The sequence below is a fragment of the Meles meles genome, chromosome 19 (genome assembly GCF_922984935.1).
Source record: "Meles meles chromosome 19, mMelMel3.1 paternal haplotype, whole genome shotgun sequence".
Classification (NCBI taxonomy): Eukaryota; Metazoa; Chordata; class Mammalia; order Carnivora; family Mustelidae; genus Meles; species Meles meles.
The window spans coordinates 57,562,362-57,583,655 of record NC_060084.1 but is presented as its reverse complement, the minus strand read 5'-3'; the positions used below and the strand labels follow the sequence as shown (position 1 = coordinate 57,583,655).

At 50.5% G+C, this 21,294-nt stretch overlaps 1 protein-coding gene across 1 annotated transcript; it reads right to left on the bottom strand.

The window, feature by feature from the left end:
• Window positions 1–15,598: 15,598 nt before the first annotated feature.
• Window positions 15,599–19,394, bottom strand: LOC123930627 (zinc finger and SCAN domain-containing protein 5B-like). Its single transcript, XM_045986822.1, has 4 exons — window positions 19,014–19,394; window positions 17,459–17,665; window positions 16,579–16,726; window positions 15,599–16,215 (listed from the first exon to the last, which is right to left on the bottom strand). Exons 1-4 carry the CDS (start codon window positions 19,392–19,394, stop codon window positions 15,599–15,601), a joined length of 1,353 nt encoding a protein of 450 aa, XP_045842778.1.
• Between the last annotated feature and the right edge of the window lie 1,900 nt (window positions 19,395–21,294).

Sequence of the window (21,294 nt, the reverse complement as noted above, 5' to 3'; positions counted from 1 at the left end):
GGTGGGGCAGGATGTGGGATGGATGTTCTCCTTCCAAGACAAACAGGACTCTGGTCACCCGCTGCCCTCCCAGACTCCCAGGACCAAGCTCCCTTCCCACGCATGCCCTTTCCCGCCCAGGAGGCTGGCAGACACCCAGCCCCGGGCCCCTGCGGCCAGCTGCTGATGCGGGACCTGCCTTTCCTACAGCCTTGCTTATCTATCTTTTTTTTTTTTTAATATTTTATTTATTTGACAGAGAGAAATCACAACTAGGCAGAGAGGCAGGCAGAGAGGCAGGCAGAGAGAGAGGAGGAAGCAGGCTCCCCGCGGTGCAGAGAGCCCGATGTGGGGCTCGATCCCAGGACCCTGAGATCATGACCCAAGCCGAAGGCAGAGGCTTTAACCCACTGAGCCACCCAGGCGCCCCCTTGCTTATCTATCTTAAAGAAACATTGTAGATAAAGTGCCCAGCGCAATGCTTGCCGTCCTGCTTGTCTCCTGTTACTCAAAGGCCCTCGAGCTGAGTCATTTTTAAACGGTTGGTTGGGGAAGACGAAAGAATACTATCCCATGGCAAGTGGAATTCTAGCTTCCGCAAAAAACATTTTATTGGAACACAGCCCATTCCTCCGTGTCCTACACGAGGGCTTTCCTGCTCCAATGGTGGAGTGGAACAGCTGTGACCCAGACCTTCTGACCCACAAAGCCAAAAACAGCCACGATCGGACTCTTGACAGAGAAGTGTGCTGACCCAGTCCTGGACAAATTGTAAGTTTCCAAAAACAACACCACAAGCAAACAAGAACACCTCTCCTACTTCTGCCCAGAGATAAAAACTATTTTCACATTCTTGTGCATTTCCGTGTGCCTAATACCCCCTGGCCATGTGCCCTGAACTAGTTACTCACCCACTTTGTGTCTCAGCTTTCCCGTCTGTAAAATGCGGATAATGCTATTCTCAACCTCATCGGTGTTGAGATTAGTTGTGTGTATATCTCTAAAACACACAGAATGGTGCAGATCGTCTCTGTGTGTGTATCAAGAATACAATATATGGACAAATCATGATTGTACATACCTTTAATACATAATACACATGCATACCTTTTTTTAAAAAAGATTATTTATTTATTTATTTGACAGACAGAGATCACAAGTAGGCAGAGAGGCAGGCAGAGAGAGGGGGGAAGCAGGTTCCCTGCTGAACAGAGATCCCAATCTCAGGACCCTGAGATCATGACCTGAGCCAACAGCAGAGGCTCAACTCACTGAGCCACCCAGGTGCCCCACATGCGTACCTTTTTAAAAACATTTTATTTCAGGGCGCCTGGGTGGCTCAGTGGTTTAAGCCGCTGCCTTCGGCTCGGGTCATGATCTCAGGGTCCTGGGATCGAGTCCCGCATCGGGCTCTCTGCTCGGCAGGGAGCCTGCTTCCCTCTCACTCTCTCTGCCTGCCTCTCTGCCTACTTGTATCTCTCTCTGTCAAATAAATAAATAAAATCTTAAAAAAAAAAACATTTTATTTCAGAGAGAGAGTGCGAGCAGGGGGAGGGGCAGAGGGAGAGGGAGAGAGAGAATCCCAAGGGAGAATTCCAAGTGGTGAGCATGGAGCTCAAAGGGGGTTCAATCCCATGACCCTGAGACCATGACCTGAGCTGAAACCAGGAACCAGACACTCAACCAAGTGATCATTTCCTGCATAAAATATTTAAAGTGCTTTATTCTTTATGCACAGTGTTCACTTAACATTTCTCCAAGGCTTCAAATATTCATTAACCATAAAGTTTTATGAGCAAAATTTTGAAAATTTTCATCATAAAAATAAATCATATTTATTTATAAGTTTACTTATAAGTAAATGAGGCAGAGGGAATTTTCAGTATTACCCTGCAATGGTAGGTGTATGACGGGCATTTATCAAAATCCGCAGAAATGCACAACAGGGAGTAAACTCTAATGTAACCATAAACTCCAGTGAATAATAAAGTATCAACATTCATTCATCAGTTGTAACAAATGTATCACACTTGTATAAGATGTTAATTATAGAGGACACTCTTGGTGTCCAAGATCAAGGTGACAGCAGTTGGGGGAAGGGCCCCTCTTTGCCTGCAGGCAGCTGCCTTCTTGTGTCCTCACCTGACAGGGAGCGCAGAGAGGGAGCACACTGATCCCATACTTGACCTAATCACCGCCCCACGTCCTCACCTAATAGCATCCCGCCGGGGATTAGGATTTCAACACATGAATTGGGGTCCACGGCACCTGCAGATGTTCAGAGGAGCACTGTTTGTAAAAGCCAAAAAGTGGGAGAAACCCAAACATCTGCTGATGGGTGAATGGATAGGCAAACGTGGTCTGTCCCTCTCCTGGGATGTATTTCCCTAGGAAGGTAAGGAAGTCCTGACGTGTCACAACGTGGATACACCTGAAACCAAGCTCGGGGCAAGCAGCCCGCACAGGAGACCGCATCATCAATGACTCCGTTTATATGCACATCTGGAATAGGCAAATCCCTAGAGACAGTATGGTGGCTGTCACCAGGGGCAGGGGCAGGGAGGAGGGGGGGAGTGTTGAATAATAATGGGGTCTCCTCGGGGCAGTGAGAGTGTTTTCAAATTCGGTACAGGGATGGTTGCACAACACTGTGACTGTGCTAAATGTCCCGGAATTGTGTATTTAAAATCATTAGCCTTAGGGTTAGGTGTCTGACTTAGGCTCAGGTCGTGGTCTCAGGGTCCTGGGATCGAGACCTGCATCAGGCTCCCTGCTCAGCGGGGAATCTGCTTCTCCCTCTCCCTTTGCCTCTCCTCCTGCTCATGTGCTCTCTCTCTCTCTCAAATAAATAAATAAAATCTTCAAAAAATTTGACTCTATTAGGTAAATTTTATCTATCTATCCCAAATAAAAAAATCTTATGTGTGGAAAATATATCAAAAGTCCTCAAAACAACAATCAAATATACTCCTGCATTACAAGAAAAAGGACATGCACAGTGACTCCTCATGCTAAAACGAACCAATTTAAAAATTAAACCACCAGAGCAGCAACAGCAGCAGCACCTTCCCCCTCCCCAAAGAGAAATTAATGAAAACAGTTCAATCCTTCCATGCAGTTCCCGGAGCAAGCCCAGGGCATGGTCACAGTGGGAGGGATGAGCACTGTGTCCCCGGTACAGGGTCATCACTCCCACGGGGCAGCACCCACACAGGTCGTCACAACCCCAGCTGCTGGGACCCGCTTGGCCACATCGACACTGTTCTCCCCAGGGCTGTCTGGCTTCCTTCCTCCACCCTCCGAAGAATCGCAAGCCAGGGGCTAGGTCCCAGGATGGACAAGCCACTTCCGGGGCTGTGGCTGGTTCTCTGCTCTGTTCCTGCGCAGCTGTCCCGGACGGAGGGCCCAGTGGAGTCTCTTGCCCCCCCTTGGAACATATGCGGGAACAATGAGTTTCAGAAATTCGCCCAGAAGGGGCTGCCAACAGGTGACAGGAATGAGCCACTATGGAACCAGAAAGCTACAGAATCAAGCCTCAGCTCCCCCACCTCCCGGCTCTGTGAACTTGGACAAACTCTTTCTCCTTTTTGGTCCTCAATTTCTGGAGAAGTAGAAATGGAGACATCACAGGAATAGCTAATACTTTTTAGAGCGTTGGCTGTAATCCCAACGCCCTTCCAAGTGTCTTGGCATCCAGGAACTCCTACGATGCTACAAGATAGGAACCATCATGGGCCCCATTGCACAGATGAAGAAACTAAGACCCAGAAAGTGTAAGGTCAACACAAAATCACACGGGCAGGGCTGGGCTTTGGAAGCGAGCGTCTGAATATGCTTTGCACGCTCTAGCCAACCCCTTCCAACAGCACTTTCCGCAGTGACACGTGTGGCATGTCCTCCGCACTGTCCAACACAGCAGTCGCATGTGGCTGCTGACCCCTTGAGATGACACCAGTGCAAGAAGCCAAATGAACTTGACTTTCATTTCATTTTAACGTGTCTAACGTTAATAGCTCTGTGGGGTCATGGCTGTCGTCTTGGACGACAATGCTTGAACCGCTCGCCAAAGCCGGATCTCAGCCTTTCACACTGTCTGCCTGGGGGGTCGTTGTGAGCCTGAAGACAGAACCGCGTGGGCAAGCCGTCCTCGCTGCACCAAGGAGACCCCGATGTGGGTGCGGCATGTCTAGCTCTGAGGGGTGTGCATCCTGGGGCAGGAAGACAATGACTGCAGCTACCACCATCGCTGCAAGGAAGGCACATAAAGTAGGGGTCACGTGGCAGGCAGGGAGGGTGTTGGGGTGATGGTTCGGCCTGGGGCTGCCCGGGAAGACCTCACTGACGCGTGCCTCAGGTTTCGGTCTGAGTGCGTGATGATCTGGAGTACTTGGATACACAACCTGTGCAAAGCTCCCAACACAGAAAAGAGTGGGAAGGATTGGAAGGACAGACAGACAGACATGGAAGCACACACTTTCCCTTTAGCCTCTAGTGTCTCTTCTGCAAGATGCTGTGTCTGAATGGAGCGTTTTAGAAAAACTGGCCCACAACAGATCAGAAAGGACAAAATTCCTTATGGTGTTGGGGCGCCTGGGTGGCTCAGTGGGTTAAAGCATCTGCCTTTGGCTCAGGTCATGGTCTCAGGGTCCTGGGATTGAGCCCCGTATCAGGCTCTCTGCTCCGCGGGGAGCCTGCTTCCTCCTCTCTCTCTGCCTGCCTCTCTGCCTACTTGTGATCTCTGTCTGTCAAATAAATAAATTTAAAAAAAAATTTTTTAAAAATTCCTTATGGTGTTGCCTGTTTCTGCAAATCACAAGTGAAGAAAATCAAGAGCCAAAGGCTAGTGGGAAATGTTCTGAAGATTTTTGTTTACTTCTATCTGGTGGCTTAACTGCTGATGGAAATGACTTGATGTCTTAAAATTCTACGAGTTTTTGAGGCTGCAATTTGAAAACTTTCTTCCAGCTGATCAGTGATCTCAATCAAAGGAGCCATTTACTGAATGAGGGTCACAGAATGCGCTCCTTGAACAACCAACCAGAATAGCACCAAAAGGATGTGTGTGCCTCCCCCACAGGTAGGAAGACACAGGTTCTTAAAAACCTTTAAAAGCCCTAGGGCGCCCGGTTGGCTCAGTCGTTGGGTGTCTGCCTTCTACTCAGGTCATGATCCCAGGGTCCTGGGATCAGCCCCACATTGGGGGGTCCCTGCTCAGTAGGAGGCCTTCTTCTCCCTCTCCCCCTCCCCCTGCTTGTGTTCCCTCTCTTGCTGCCTCTCTTTCTGTAAAATAAATAAAAAATCTTAAGAAAAAGAAGAAAACCTTAAAAAGCCCTAAAATGCCATTTTATGATATTTATTAATATTTATATTAATTTTATTTATTTATTTGTTTATTACTTGTTATTTATTTATATTTATTTATTTTGTGATTCAAAGTCACCAAACCAGAAGGTGGGGGAGGTAGGATTTGGACCCGCACTCAACCGGCTTGACACACTCCCAAATCCCAGCCATGCAAACCGTCCCGAAGGTGCTTCTAGCCCCTCAAACACGTGAGTCTTCAGGTGCTGAGGTTCTGAACATGGAGGACTTCGCGCATTTCACACGTTCTTCTCCCAGACGGTGAGGACAGAGGGTAAAATTGAGGCAGGACCGAGGAGAGGCCTGGGACACCAGAGACCAGATCTGAAGGAGCAAGTCAGCTGGACTGTGCAGATGAAGCCCCCAGGGGCGCCGTCTGAGGACCGAGCAGGGAGAGGACGGGGTCAGAAGTGCGGGCTGGGACGGTCTGATGCGGCCCCGGCTACTTGGGACCAAGTAACACGTCACCCCAAACTCGGCGACTCAAAACAGCAAGAGTTACTGGAGGACCTGTCATGGTTTTGAGGGCCAGGAATTCGGGGAGGACCTCCCAGTGAGGGCTTCCGGCCCGCGGTCTATCCGGTGGTGACTGGAGCAGCTGGGACGGGCCACCGCCTGGTCTCCGCGGGTCTCCACGCGGGATGGGCCGGCTGCGGCTTCCTCACAACATGGCGGCGGCGAGCTGGGCCAGGGCACCGCAACCTTCCTGGAAAACCAAAGCAGACGGTCCGTGTGTCCCTTTGTGTGTCTGTCACCTCCCCCTGACCGGCGGCGAGGTCTTCATGGGCAGGAACTTTCTGGTTTCCCTCAGTCTCCCCAGGGTCCACACCGGTCTAGGACGGGGGAGGGAGGTGCTCGCATGTGTCGAAGGCCATCTAGGCGGCCTGAAGGGGGCTTGTGGAGAGGGTGGGCTCGACCTGACCCGAGGCTGCACCCCTGGAATGCCCTAGGCATGGCACCAAGGGGCAGGTGGGGGCAGAGTTCTGGAAGCCTGCCACAGGCTTGCAGACTCTCCCAGGCACATGTCTGGGAAGGTCGGACGGAGGCCCTAGGGAAGACACAGGACGGAAGGCAGCTTGTTGGCCACCAGCTGAGGACGGTGGGCGTCTAATCTCTGCACCACGGTGACCTGTCTAGCACGGAGGGCACTCCGCAGCCCACATCCCAGGAGTAAGTGTTCCATGTCCTCCCGGTAACTTCTCCTGAGAACATGGAGTTCAGCCCTTGTGTTCATCTCCAGTGCCCCCGGGGAGTCACCTGCTTCCAGAAATAGCCCTCAAAACTCTGCCGAGTTCTCCACGCACAGAATCGCCCCGACTCGGGCCACCCCCTCAGTTGCTCTGGTCCCTGCTTCTCCTGCCCTTAGTCCTCCCTCTGGGACCTGAGCCCATGGGAGGCGATCCCCACACACTCTGAGTTATCTGGGCTCAGTAACCCCTCTGGAGTCTGGGGAACGCTCCCAGGCCCTACAGCCAGGCATCCTGCGGACCCCGCAGACCACACGGACCACTAACTGACCACTAACGATGAGCCCTTAATTTCCTCCTTCAGACCTGTTGCTCGTCCTGTGTTTCTTTTGAGGAGGAACCTCCAAAGCAGCTGGTTTGCTTTTCTCCCGCGTCTGCTATGGATGGGCCGTCACACCTGCTCTCATTTCCTGGCTCCTCTATACACCCATATACACACGCATGACGTACGTGTGTGTCTACAAACACGTCTCTTTTACGTACACACCAGCGTAGGGAAAACATCGGAAGGACACTCTTTTTTTTTTTTTTAAGATTTTTTAATTTATTTGACAGAGATCACAAGCAGGCAGAGAGGCAGGCAGAGAGAGAGGGAAACAGGCTTCCTGCTGAGCAGAGAGCCCGATGTGGGGCTCGATCCCAGGACCCTGAGATCATGATCTGAGCCGAAAGCAAAGGCTTTAACCCACTGAGCCACCCAGGCACCCGGAAGGACACACTGTTGTAAAAGCCACTTGTCTCTGCGTGGTGGGGTCATGGGCGGCTTCGTCTCCTTTGTTCCTTATTTTTCAAAGGTATTCAACAATCATGCATATATTACCTTCATGATCAGAAGCCTATGGTGATCACTGTTTTTTAAATAAGCAGTTGAAAGAAAATGGGCCCCCCAGGAGGCTGGCCTTGGACAGTGTTTCCCAAACCTTCAGAATGAACTTTCTGACACCAATTTAGCACCTCAGCAGGCAGAAAGGGAGCTTCGTGCTCTGGGACTCGTTAAAATCATCTTAACAGCCCTCACAGGGATGCTGAAAGTGAGGGAGTCACGTTCTTCATCCTTCCTGCGGGCTGGGAAATGATGGTCATGATCACTCATTCAGCTCATCCCCGGGTGGGTGGGGGGGCTGCAGGAAAAACAGCTTTTCCTTTGTGGGGAGCAGGAGGGCGGTGTTGAGATGCCAAAGGGAAAACCCCTTGGGCCCCAGGCAAGTGAGCTTTGGGAATAAATACACTTGAACGCATTGGGGGGGCGGGGAATGAAAACTTTGAAATAGCAAGAGGAGAGTTACCTGAGGCTGTAATTAGGCAGCTCTGCCCCTGTGAATGCTGAGGCTGTTTTGGTTTTCTCCATTTGCCTGAGGATGTCCCGGGCTGGGGGAGTTCTTGTCCTGGGGTCAAGTTCGCTTCCATTCCCTGACCCCTACCCCAGGTTCCAGTGGGCTCAATCACACTCAGGCTCTACGTTTAGACACGTTTGTGTTTTTGTTTCCCTAAATAGTCACCGAAAGCTTTTAAACTAAAATAAAAGTTTCTTTCTTGCTTCTAAGGGAGCAGCTTTAAAAATGCAGAGGAAGGGGCGCCTGGGTGGCTCAGTAGGTTAAAGCCCCTGCCTTCGGCTCAGGTCGTGATCTCAGGATCCTGGGATTGAGCCCTGCATTGGGCTCTCTGCTCAGCAGGGAGCCTGCTTCTTCCCCCTCTCTCTGCCTGCCTCTCTGCCTGCCTCTCTGCCTACTTGTGATATCTCTCTATCAAATAAATAAAATATTTTTTTAAAAATGCAGAGGAAGCTCAGATCTCCCTGCTTCGTCCCCCCACCATTCCCTCCTCACCGGAACCCTGTTTGCCCTCCGCGTAGGTCTTCTACTTGCATTGCATGGATTTGCACACCTGGGTCACACCCTTGCAAGCACCTGTATCGAATATGCAAATGTGGGACGCACCACGTCTACTGTGAAGGAAGCTGCCTTTTTTTTTTTTTAAGTTATCAATTTGTTAGGCACAATTTACCAGAGCACTAGGTAAAGATCTACCTTGTTTTTTCTCAGTGACTGCACACCTTCCACCCTGTGGATGGGCTGTGCGCTCTCCGTCCGTTCACCCCTTCGGCAAATATTTGTGGAGCCCAGAACATATACCGAGTCCTGTGGATGTCATTGTGAAGAAACGATAAATGACATATTCCAGTGGGATTATTTAATGGAATTTATTAAATAGAGTCTTTAAAAATTATTTATTTATTTATTTAAAAGATTTTATTTATTTATTTGGCAGAGAGAGATCACAAGCAGGCAGAGAGGCAGGCAGAGAGAGAGAGAGAGAAGCAGGCTCCCTGCTGAGCAGAGAGCCCGATGAGGGACTCGATCCCAGGACCCTGACATCATGACCTGAGCCGAAGGCAGTGGCTTAACCCACTGAACCACCCAGGCACCCCGATTTTTTAATTTATTAATTTGATGGAGAGCAGCAGCAGAAGGAGAGGGAGAAGCAGGCTCCCCACCAAGCAGGGAACCCCATACAGGGTACCATTCAGGGCTTGATTTGGGGCTCGATGCGGGGCTCTATCCCAGGACCCTGACAGCATGACCTGAGCCGAGGGCAGATGCTTAACGACTGAGCCACCCAGATGCCCCTAATAAGGAGATTCTAAAGCTCATGGAAATGCATTTCTCGAAACAAGCATATAACCTGGGTGAATCTCAAACTCACAATTCTCGAAAGAAACCACATCCAAAAGAGGACATGCTGGGTGGATGATTCCATTTATTTAAGATTCTCGAAGATCTAGGGGTGCCTGGGTGGCTCAGGGGGTTGAGCCTCTGCCTTCGGCTCAGGTGATGATCCCAGGGTCCTGGAATCGAGCCCTGCATTGGGCTCTCTGCTCAGCGGGGAGCCTGCTTCCCCTCTCTCTGCCTGACTCTCTGCCTACTTGTGATCTCTGTCAAATAAATAAATAAAATCTTCAAAAAAAAAAAAAAAGATTCTCGAAGATGTAAACTGACCCACGTGTTGCAAAGGGGACGGGCGGCCACCTGGGCTGGAGGGTGGGAGGGACCGTACAGGCCCACATGGTGATTTTGGGGAGAATGAGATTGTTATCCTGAGTGTGACACGGCTTCATAGGTCTATGCACACATCAAATGCATTAAATCATAAACTGATAATATGTGCAGTTTATTGTATGTCAATTATACCAGATAAAATTGCCATATAAAGAGAGAGAGACAGGGAGAGAGAATCTTAAACAGGCTGTGAGCACAGCTGATCTCACAACCCCTTGCCAAAATCAAGACTTGGCTGCTTAACTGACTTAGCCACCCAGTCCCTCCCCCACCCCTGCAAAATATACATTTTTAAAGATTTTGTTTATTTATTTCTTTGAGAGAGAGAGAGTGAAGGAGCAGACCGAGAAGGACAAGCAGACTCCACGCTGAACACAGAGCCTTAAGTCGGACTTGATCCCACAAACCCAAGATCATAACCTGAGCTGAAATCAAGAGTCAGATGCTTGGGACACCTGGGTGGCATCTGCCTTCCGCTCAGGTCATGATCCCAGGGTCTTAGGATCAAGCCCCGCATCGGGCTCCTTGCTCAGGGGTGAGTTTGCTTCTCACTCAGCCCCTCCCCATCTTGTGTATCAGGGCCGCACCCACTCTCTCAAGTACATAAAATCTTAAAGAAAAAAACACTATTTCTGACGTGAGGAGAAATAAGATAAGAGCTTAGCAGTTTATCCTAAAATGTGTTACAATTAGAAGTGTGCAAAATGACGGCAATTTAGGTCACGTAAAGCTGCATAAATAAATAAAACAGGTTACAATCTAATTTGAAGATCGTTATTAGTAATCACAGTTTTTTTCTCTGTGTAATACATCGGGCTTCATAAGAATAATTTGTGTAACAAAATACTTCATGATGACTTTTTCCCCAAGTTTTTATTTAAATTCCGGTTAGTGAAGGTACCGCGTCATCCTGGTGTCGGGAGTAGAATTTAGTGATTCTTCTCTCCCCTACGACGCCCGGCTCATCCCCGCAGGCTCCATCCAGCCCATCCCCCGCCGGCCCAGCCTCCGCCCGCTCCCTCCACCGTCAGCCCCACGGAGAGCGGAGAGGTCCTTTCGGGAGATGCTCGGCGACGTGACCCCCTCCTGGGGAAGCCCCGGCGAGCGCCCCCGGGTCCGCGGCCTTCGCTGCCACCTACCGGCTGTGGTCGCAATAAGCACGCGAACGGACCCTAAAATCAACGAGGACAATCTCTCGCTCCCAGACATCCGCAGTCAGAACGACCGAGCCGCGCGGGGGACCGGCGGCGCCAGCCTGGACGCGGACGCTCGTCCCTGCAGCCCGGAGCCCGCGGAGGGACGCTGCGGCCGCTTGCGACGCGCGTCCCCTCCGCAGGCCTTGCACGCCGCCCCCTCCAAGGAAGCAACGTGTTTCTTCAAGGTCAAGGACACAGGATAACCTCTCAACAGGAGACCTCACGCTGCCAACCCGCAACGTTTAATAACGTCTGCTTCAGTCCCTAATGTCATGCCGCCCACCCGGGCCAGTCTGTAGAGGGGCAGAGAAATGCGTGTGATACACAGACCGGCAGCAGCAGCCAAGGGGACGGCTACATTGTAACACACGCCATGAGAAGAACACAGGACAGTAACAATAAATGCGGATGCTACCGTCGTACTCAAAAACCTGGGTGCATTTCAGCAACAAAGTTGAGTGGGAAAAAGCGAATCCAGGAAGATTAGCTTCAGTCCGTTATTCTTCTGTTCAAAAAAAAAAAAAGAAAGAAAAAAAAAAAAGAAAAACTAAACAACATATTCTTAGGCATGCATGCGTCTTTAATAAAATTAAGTTTTAAAGTAATGATAAACTAGGATTGGTGATGCTGGTTTTCTGCAGGTGAAGAAGCTGAGAGACGAATTCTCAGGGGCATGTCTACAGAGATGCAAAGGTCATGGGATATTATCAATATCCCATTTCTGGGAGACGATAAGGGGTTCCTTTTTTTTGATACTTTTTTTTTCAAAATAAATTAACAAATAAGTATGTAATTAAAGAAAAACCTAACTGGACCAATTTACGAGAGTGTCAATACAATGCCGCGACTTGCAAGTAAAATTATTAAAGGGAAAGAAATTGAGCATGTTAACAACTCATGTCTCTGGATATTGGAAGTATCCTTTTTAAGAGCATTTTATTGTCCCTGTATTTTATAATTACCCCATCGTGAATGTCTACATCTTAATAAAATTCAAACTGTTTTTCATGCTAACAATCTTTTTCTTTTTTAACCCAGAACAGAGGCATGCGCTATTCAGAAATCTGGGAGAAAAGGAGCATGTGTGGCAGAGAGGGAAGGGGAGAAGCCAGTTAGGGAAGAGGAAGCCAAGGGCACGTAGGGTTTCGAGCTGGTGGCGTGAATGGCTAATTCCATCTCCGGCCACAGAGTGGGACTTAGAGGACTGAAGATGGATGCTGACTGACGGGCCCAAATCACTGCGGAGTCTGGTGAGAGCTGTTTTAGGGACGCGGTGTGGGGAGAAGGCCCGAGTGGGCGGCTGAGAGAACAGCCTGGAAGAAGTGAAAATATGTGTGTCCTCACACCTGCCTTCTCCAACCTCGTGTCCCCTCTACATGTTGAAAGACATGGGCTTTGGGCACTTTTTGACAGCCTGGATGAAGACACAGATCTCCCTGTCCTATTTCTGCAACTTCCTGTGAACCTATAGTTATTTCAAAAACAGACAAAACGAAACTGTACCCAGGTGATTGCCAGCGTAAGAACCAATGATGAAGGGGCAGCTGCTGGAAAGTCTTAGAATTTAGAATGTCTTAGAGTCCCTCCTTCAATGGAGCGCAGGAGCCCAACCCCAGCCTTCGGATTCAGTAGGTTTGGGCCTGATTGTTATTTAATTTCTTTTAAAAAAAGATTTTATTTTTTCATTTAAGAGAGAGAAAGGAGTGTGGGGGTGCAGAGGGAGAAACAGACACCCCGCTGAGCAGGGAGCTCAATGCAAGGTTCCATCCGGATCCCTGGACTCCAGGATGGTGACCGGAGCTGAAGGCAGTCACCCATCCGCAGGAGCCACCCAGGCGCCCTGCTATTTAATTTCTAATGCGGATCACAGCCGTGTGGACGCAGCTGGTGGAGGTTAGGAAAGGTTGCTCATCCTTGACCCACTCACCCCCTTCCCGAATCCTAACTGTGTCCTGGAGGCATGGAGATACCGCGGGGGCAGGGAAGCAGATCTCTGGGAATACAGAGCAATGTTCATCCTCTTTTTATCCGCCACACGCTGGGATCTCCCAGGAGACCTGTAACGCTCCCAATGCCCGGGCCACATCCCACACCAGCCAAATCCTTCTCTCTGGATGTGGCCCCCACTCGCAGGTGGGGTTTTTTGGTGTGTTTTTTGATTTTTTGAAGTTGACTCCAACTTGCTGCCAGATTGGGAAACTGGGCTGCAAAGAACCTCTGGGTGAGTTTCCCTGGTGGGCGTCCCTGTGATGAAGGTAAACGAGCAGGTCGTCTCAGGAATACGTTTTCTAGGTCTGGTGAAGGAAATCAGGCTTCATCGCCAAGACGGAGAATGGCCTTGTGGACTCCTCTCCAAGACTGCTCAGGCCCTCAAGTCTAGAGGAGACGAGAGTCCACACACATACACCAGGTCGCATACCGGGCACCTGCCCCCAGGGAAGGAGCTTAAACCCTCCTCCCTGGAAACGGGACTTTTGTAAATGGACCCTGTGGGAGGACCAAACCAGGCCCTGACTTGTGTCTCCTTCAATGTCCAAATGGCCTAACAAGAGGCTTAGGACGGAAGTTGAGTAGCACTGAGAAAGGGTCTGTGCTATGTGCTGTGCACTCGCCAACGTGACTTCACACACGTTTACTAGTTAGATGAGAGCAATTTGGTTGGGGTCATAAACTCTTCACTGGTCCTTGCTGCTCCAGCACAGCTCATAGATGACTCTCAGGTTTGTTGTTACTTCTTGTATCAATACGGAACAATCAGACTAACATCAGCCATTGCCTGCAGGTGTTGATCTCAAGTGGGCAAAACAGGCCTGGTCTGGAGGGTTTTTTGTCACGTAGCAAATTCTTTTGTAACCAGTTGAAAATAGTTACTTTGGCTATATAATGCCTCACTGCCCTGAGTATAGTCGGCTCTGTTGGACATCCTCCTCAGGGCTCCTCCTGCCCCCACCTCTTTGTCTCACAAGTCTTTTTCTTTCACCATCCTCTTACCCTCACGTTCCTGGTTGATTTGCCGCGCTGGCCGCGACAGGACCCCATGTAGGAAGGAACAGACTCAGAGCCCTGAAGGTTACTGGACCCAAAATCTGCTTTTCTCAAAATTTCCCAAGAGCAGAAGCATCCATATCCCTTGGGGATTTCTTAAAAGTGCAGATTCTCGGGATGTCAAAAACAAGAAGATCGAAGAAACTCACTACCAAGGAGTCTGACTTTAAGGAAGCAGGAAGAGTGGGATCCTGACGGCGGGGGAGGGGGGCATTACACGGAAAGCAAGGAAATGAGTCAAGTACGGGCCTTTGAGCGTTAATAAGTCAGTAGACAGACATGCCATCCTAACGCACAAGGTTAATAGAGGAAATGGTGTGGGGCACAGGCGGTCAAGAAAACGGATTCTGAAACTCAAATTCCTTAAAATGCAGGTTCCCAGGTCCCGCCCCAGAGTGGAGCGTGGGCCATTCACCTGCGGCTTCACAGAGCCTCCAGGCGATGTCTGTGTCCCTCAGTTAAGGCAGCCTACTAACCAGTGGCTCCAAGTGCTTCCGGAGTCCACGTGGGAAATGACAGGTCACCCAGTTTAGCAATGATTCAGGTGCCCAAGAGAAAGCGGCTGGGACAGGCAGAGCACGAAGGATTTTAGGGCAGAGGAACTGCTCCGCGCAAGACCCTCACAGTAGGTCCCCGTCCTGCGTCTAAGCCCAGGGAAGGGGCAACACTGAGTGACCCCTCAACCCTAGGCTTGGGGGAACAATGACATCAGCGGGGCCTCATCACTTTTGGCCTGGACTGCCGATGGTAAGGGAGGACGTGTTTGTGTGGGGAAGGGACGGGGTGGGGGGGGGGGTCCTCTGGGAAAAACTCTGGACTTCTGCTGTTTTGTGAATCTGAAGCTGCTCTAAAAAAATGTCTTTTTTTTTTTAAGATTTTATTTATTTTTTTGACAGAGAGAGATCACAAGTAGACAGAGAGGCAGACAGAGAGAGAGAGGGAAGCAGGCTCCCTGCTGAGCAGAGAGCCTGATGCGGGACTCGATCCCAGGACCCTGAGATCATGACCTGAGCCGAAGGCAGCGGCTTAACCCACTGAGCCACCCAGGCACCCCAAAATGTCTTTTTTTTTTAAGTTGCTCAGGGATATGATAAATAAATCAGAATGTGTCTATACTTAAAACGGGTCCATCTGAAATTCAAACTTCACTGGGTATCTCCTATTTAATCTGGCCATTCGGGGTACCTGGGGGCCTCAGTCGTTGGGCATCTGCCTTCGACTCAGGTCATGATCCCGGGGTCCTACGATCCAGCCCCATATTGGGTTCCCAGCTCTGCAAGAAGCCAGCTTCTCCCTCTCCGACTCCCCCTGCTTGTGTTCCCTCTCTCTCTGTCTCTCTCTGTCAAATAAATAAAATCTTAAAAAAAAAAAAATCTGGCCACCCTACTTGGATCATATCTCACCTTATAAGGAAATAAAGGATAACAGGAAGACAATCTGCAGCCACGATTTTATTAGGAAATATTGAAAATAAGACTGGCCTTCATTGCAAGAATAGCAATGAGACAGAAAATGAAAACCAATAGGTAAGACGTCATCATTCCAAAATCCTCATAATTAACTTTCAGGGGACAGCTTCTGTGTTCCGGAAACCTTATAAGTGCTTGAGATGTCCTGTCATTTTTCCAAAATTGGGGACAAATCACCCTTAACCTCCTTCTTGGGGCGTAAGGGACTTGGACCCGGTCGCCTTGCCTGCGGAATCGTCAGGAAGTCATTTTGCGTGGGTTTTTTGGTGGCGCTTGAAAGTTCCCAGCTGACGAAAGGCGCCGTGGCACTCGGGACACGTGTAGGGTTTCAACCCAGAGTGGGTGCGAAGGTGGACATTGAGATTCCCCTTGTGGCTGAAAGCTTTCCCGCAGTCCGCACACACGTAAGGCTTCTCCTTGGTGTGGACCCGGCGGTGGCTCCGAAGGGTGGAGTCGTGGGTGAAGGTCTGGTGGCAGAGCTCGCAGGAGTAGGGCTTCTCCCCGGTGTGGATTCGCTGGTGCACGCGGAGGTCTGAAGGCTGCGTGAACGCCCCCGTGCAGGCATCGCATCTGAACGGCCTCTCTCCTGTGTGTGTCCTCCAGTGAATGTGAAACTGAGATTTATAACGAAACCCTCTCTTACAGATGCTGCACACGGTTGGTGTCTGTCCTGTGGCTTTTTCCCCAACAGGATGGACCGAGCTGGACGCAGGTTGAGCTGAGACTTCTTTATCCAAATATGGGGTCCCTCCTTGAGGTACTTCTTCGGAAATGGAGGCGTTGCCCAGTTTTCTTCTTTTGGGATTTCTTGGGCTTTTCTGAGAATCTCTTCGGTTCCCACTCTGAGGAGAAGTTTGTCTCTCTGAAACGTGGGTGGAGGGTCTGTCAGCATGCACATCTGTAATGTGGGCTCCTTCTTGGAGATTTTTTCCACCCTTTGCCTTCATGGAATCTGTTGAAAGGATTAACACACAACACTTAACAAAGAGCATTTTCAATGATACCAACCTCCTTTGGACCAAAGGCCGCTGTGGGTCGAGAACTTCCCATCAACCAATGGACCTGGGATAGGTTGTACGTAGGACACTAGGACAGTCAGGAATGGAGAAGGCTTGGCATTTCAGGGCTCTCTTCCCCCAAGAGATGTCAGTGCTGGATCCCCACCCCCACTTCCCAGCTGATGAAGAGTCACAAACTCCTCTGAATTCCCAGTTTCCAGGCTCACCAGGACCTTCCAGAAGTTGAGGCTCTTGGAATTTCACTATTGTCCTCTCTCCCGGATCTTCCATCAGAGTCTCCTTCAGGTTCCCCTTGGGTCTCCGACTCTGCTGCACACCTTTTCCAGGAATGGTCTCCAGCAGAACGTTCTGTGCCTGGCAATGGGCAAACACGTGTAGTTACCAACGTGTCTAACTTGGGGCGTGGGAAGCTCTCATCTCCTCTTTCCCCATCCTGCCCACCACCCTAATCTGAGACACCAACTCTCTCAACATGACAGTGTTGTGGATGTGCCCCCACTTCCTTTGGTCCACTCAGCACCCCTTTTCATCAGTCATGCCCAGCATGCCTTTAAATCATGTCCACACGTCACAGCCCTTACACTTAATTCTCTAAGCACTCCTCAGGTCACCGGGCTTCCCCTGGCCAACCCGGGAAGCAAGGTGGCTCTGGGTCCATGTGTCGCTGCTCATCACTACTGATATTTTGTGGGATGACTCCCTGTTTGGGGCTCTCCTGTGCATTGTGGGATAACTGATCATAGCAGCATCCCTGGGTTCCGCCCACTCGTTGCAATCCCATCCTCCAACTCCACCTGCATTCTGACAACTGAAATGGTCTTGGGACATTTGCAAAAGTGTTCAGAGGCAAAACCACTCCAGGTGAGAACCATTCCCTTAGGCAGAGGGACAAAGGCTGAGGAGTTTTCCTTTTCCACAGAGGCTCAGAAATGTCCACGGGCTCGATGCATCCATGGGAATTCCATGGGCAAAAGGGTGCACTTCTGTGCTCTGCCACTTTCCCAATTATTCTAGCAGCTACACCCACCACCACTTCTAGTACTTTCTGCCACCGCTCTCTCGAGATCGGGAGGGCCTCACACTTGCCTGCCCGGTTGATGGCTCGTTGACTCCTGGCAGATTCTGCAGCTCTCTGCTGACCTTCTCGCTGTCCTCTGGACGTGTCTCACTCACGGAAGATCGGGGCTTCTTGGACAAGTCCACCACGAGGTCCATGTCACTGACCTCCGCTCCGGCCATCTGAGCATCTGAACTTCGTACAAGAAATTGCTGTCCTTGTAAGGTGACTATGGTCTGTGGGGGCAAGAGTCAACCAAGAACAGACTCATTGAGAACCAGAACGGAGCTCCGAGGCTCCCTCGATGAAGCCACCGCGCACTCACACTTTGTTGGAATTACTGGTTTCAAAGGCATCCTCCCAAGGTGATGGGGGACTTACCCGCCCTCCGGCCTAGCCACAGTATCTAATCAACGTCAACGCCTCCCCATGTCCCCCCCCACCACCTCAGCTAATACTCAGCCCTCAAGAGTCACCCTAAGGCATGCCTTGTCCACTCCTGACTTCAGCACGTGAGGTGGAGCATGGTGAGAGAGCAACATCACGTCCCAGTGAGACATCACACGTGTGGCTTATCTCTCACTTGGCCGGTCTTAAGAATCGCTTTATCTGTCATTCCAGATGACCATCTTCCAGTTCCCATGGCTATTTCCCCACCACGTTGTCGAAAGTTTTTAATTCCCATTCTCCACTCACCCCTGGAGAATTTCATCACCTCCTGGAGGGCTCCGGGCAAGGAGGACTGCCATGTTGGATCTAATTCCCTCCTGTCCACTTACAAGATTACCTACAGAGCTCATCTCCCCATGGCCGGTGCTACACCAGGTACCATTCCCCTCCTAGATCCTTTGGACCCTTGCTTTTTCTACTAAGCGTACAGGTGCACGCCAACCACCATGATGGAAAATGTTCCCTTTGTAAGGTCTTACCTGGTCTGGAGAGTCTTACCTGTGAGCTGGAGGGACATCCGGCAACCACCAGAGATTTTTTGTTTTTTGACTTTCCCAACTGGGGGTGGTTGCCGTTGACATCAAGGATGGCGCTAACACTACGCTGCCCAGGAAAGCCCCAAGTTTGGTCCATCCCAGGATCACTAGTAGATTTGAGAGACCCTCGTGGAGTCGCAAGCCTGCTGGCCCAGCCCCCTTCCTTCCTCAGCATCATGCCAGAACTCTGGTTACCGTGGCAACATAGCGCACTAGGTACTTCACCGAGCAGGACCACTTTTAAGCAGGTCTCTGCGATGTCAAGAATTGCAGACGTAATGAACTAGACTGGTTTCCAGCTCCTTCCTCCTGGAGCCCCTGGAATGCCCCTTAGGCAGCTGTCCCCACCAGAGGTCGGGCAGGGTGAGTGACAGTAAATTGCGTAGACTCCGGAAACCCACCAAATGCCAGTGACCTCCCTCTCCTCCCTGTCGTGACAGCCGGAAATGTCTCTAGACAGTGCCAAGTGTCTCCTGAGGGGCAAACCATCTTCCCCGTGGGAACCACTGACCAAGAAAGCCCCCACGTCCTCTCTAGTCCAAGGGCACCTGCAACCCCCACACCAGCTCCCCCTTCCCATCAGGAAGGCCCTGCTCACCCATGTCTTGGGGGTCTCGTTGCTTCTCAGCAGGTCCCTCAAGTCCTCGCAGCTCCGCACACCACTTTCCTTGACTAGGACCTGGACCTCGGGGGGCGCGGAGATCAGAAACTGCTCCAGCACCAGCACGTCGAGGATCTGCTCCTTGGTGTGAAGGTCTGGCCGCAGCCACAGGTAGCAGAGCTCACCGAGCCTCCTCAGGTCCTCAAGGGGGTCCGACGTCTCTGAGCCGATGAACGCCCTGAAGCTCAGGTGCCACGTCTCACGGTCGCCGTCTCGCGTCCTGTCGAAGGCTCCTTGCGACGGAACAGACCGCGGCAGCTCTGTCCCTGGGCTGCCTTGGGGTTTCTTCTGACCCCCTGAGTTCTGGTCTGTAGCCATATCGACCGGAGAACTTTCCGGTATGACTCTGCAGACTTTCTAGAAGCTGGTGCCTAATTAAGAGCCACCTAAAGGGATTGACTCCAGTTTTCCTCAGCAACAGACACGCCGTTCGTTCAGAAGTCTGGGGCGGGGGGAGGGGGGATGAAGGAATGAACCAGATTGGTTTAACTTCTTACCACCCCCTTCCCTCCAAACCCTTCACCCCAACACTAACACCGTCCCCCACTCATCCAGTATTTAATACTGTGAAAAGTAACCCCACTATTATTTTTCCAATGTTCACATTTACAGTAAAAGGTGGTTTATATGGGTTATATGGGTGGTTTATATAGGTGGTCTGAAGGGCCCCTAGATTCCAAGCTCTAAACGTACAGAGGTGGGCTTAGTTTTCTCATCTGTAAGTTGGGACAATATCATCCTTGACTATAAATTATATATAACTACATGTAAAACTCCTATAATTAAGGGGTGCCTGGGTGGCTCCGTGGTTTAAGCCTCAGCCTTCGGCTCAGGTCATGATCTCAGGGTCCTGGGATTGAGCCCTGCATCGGGCTCTCTGCTCAGCGGGGAGCCTGCTTCCCCCTCTCTCTCTGCCTGCCTCTCTGCCTACTTGTGATCTCTGTCTGTCAAATAAATAAATAAAATCTTTAAAAAAAAACCCTCCTATAATTGAATTTTAATGATGTCAGTCTTTCTATCTTTCCACCAGGACAACCTACAAGGCAAAACTGTATTAGTTAAAATTCTGCAGAATACAGGAAAATATTTACAACCCGAGAATTTCATGTGGTGTGGGAACATTGGAAATATTAATCTAAGATCATCCCCCGACGACACATTTCCTTGTTGGTCCGGGATCTTGCTTTGTTCCAGGAAGGGGATTCAAAAGAACCCTAACAGGATTAACAAATATTCCTTACTGTCGTGAAATAGACACAACACAAAACTCACCATTTCAACTCTTTTAAAACGGACGAGTTTGCGGCACTATCACGTTTGAAACGCTTTACAACATTCATTTGCGTCTAGTTCCAGAACTTGCTCATGCCCCGCCCAAAGGAAACTCTGTCCCTCCCGCTTCCCTGGCCAAACCCACCCCCAGGGGATCCGTTAATCTCTTCTCTCTCTTGGCGGTTAAACACTTAATCTCATCCAAGAAAACGGATTAAAAATCCAATGCTCTTTGAAATTTTCAAAGGTCAAGGGTCAACCTGAGGACAGGATGGAAGACTGGGGGGGACTGGCAGGGCACTGAGAGCCACGTGGTCCCCAGGTAGAGAGAGGGGCCTTTTTTTTTTAAGATTTTATTTATTTATTTGACAGAGATCACAAGTAGGCAGAAAGGCAGGTGGAGAGAGAGAGAAGCAGGCTCCCTGCCAAGCAGAGAGCCCGATGCGGGACCCTGGGATCATGACCTGAGCCGAAGACAGAAACTTTAACCTAGTCAACCTTTGTCCCTGCTTTGGCTCCCTGGGGAAGCTCAGCCAGCTCAGCGCTGATTCGATCCCATGTCGGAGCTTTCATCAGCTGTTAGGCAAGTCCACTAGCTCTTGGGAGACCACATCTTTCTCCTAACACGGGACGAGGAAACCCACCTCTGAGCCTGTCTGAGGATAAAATCCGAGGATGCCGAGAGAACATGCCCCGCACGTCTTTACGCGATGGCGTGACCAACATTTGGAGCCGTGATTCTCAACCAAGGGTGGCTTGCCCTCCTCCCCTGGCACCTTGGGACACTGGGCGACATCTGGAGGCGTTTTTGGTCGTCACAACCCGGGCATGGGGGAGGCGGGCGGCGGGGGGACACGGCTAAACACCCTGCAGTGCACAGGACAGCCCCCAACCCCTCCCCCGAACAAAACAACAACAACAAAATCACCTGGCCATAAATACCATC

Coding starts and splice junctions, on each gene's coding strand:
- LOC123930627 (XM_045986822.1), bottom strand. CDS start 19,394: ATGGCTACAGACCAGAACTCAGGGGGTCAGAAGAAACCCCAAGGCAGC. Junction 17,666..19,013: donor ACGAGACCCCCAAGACATGG/GTGAGCAGGGCC, acceptor TTGCCCCCACAG/ACCATAGTCACCTTACAAGG. Junction 16,727..17,458: donor ACGAGCCATCAACCGGGCAG/GCAAGTGTGAGG, acceptor GCCCATTGCCAG/GCACAGAACGTTCTGCTGGA.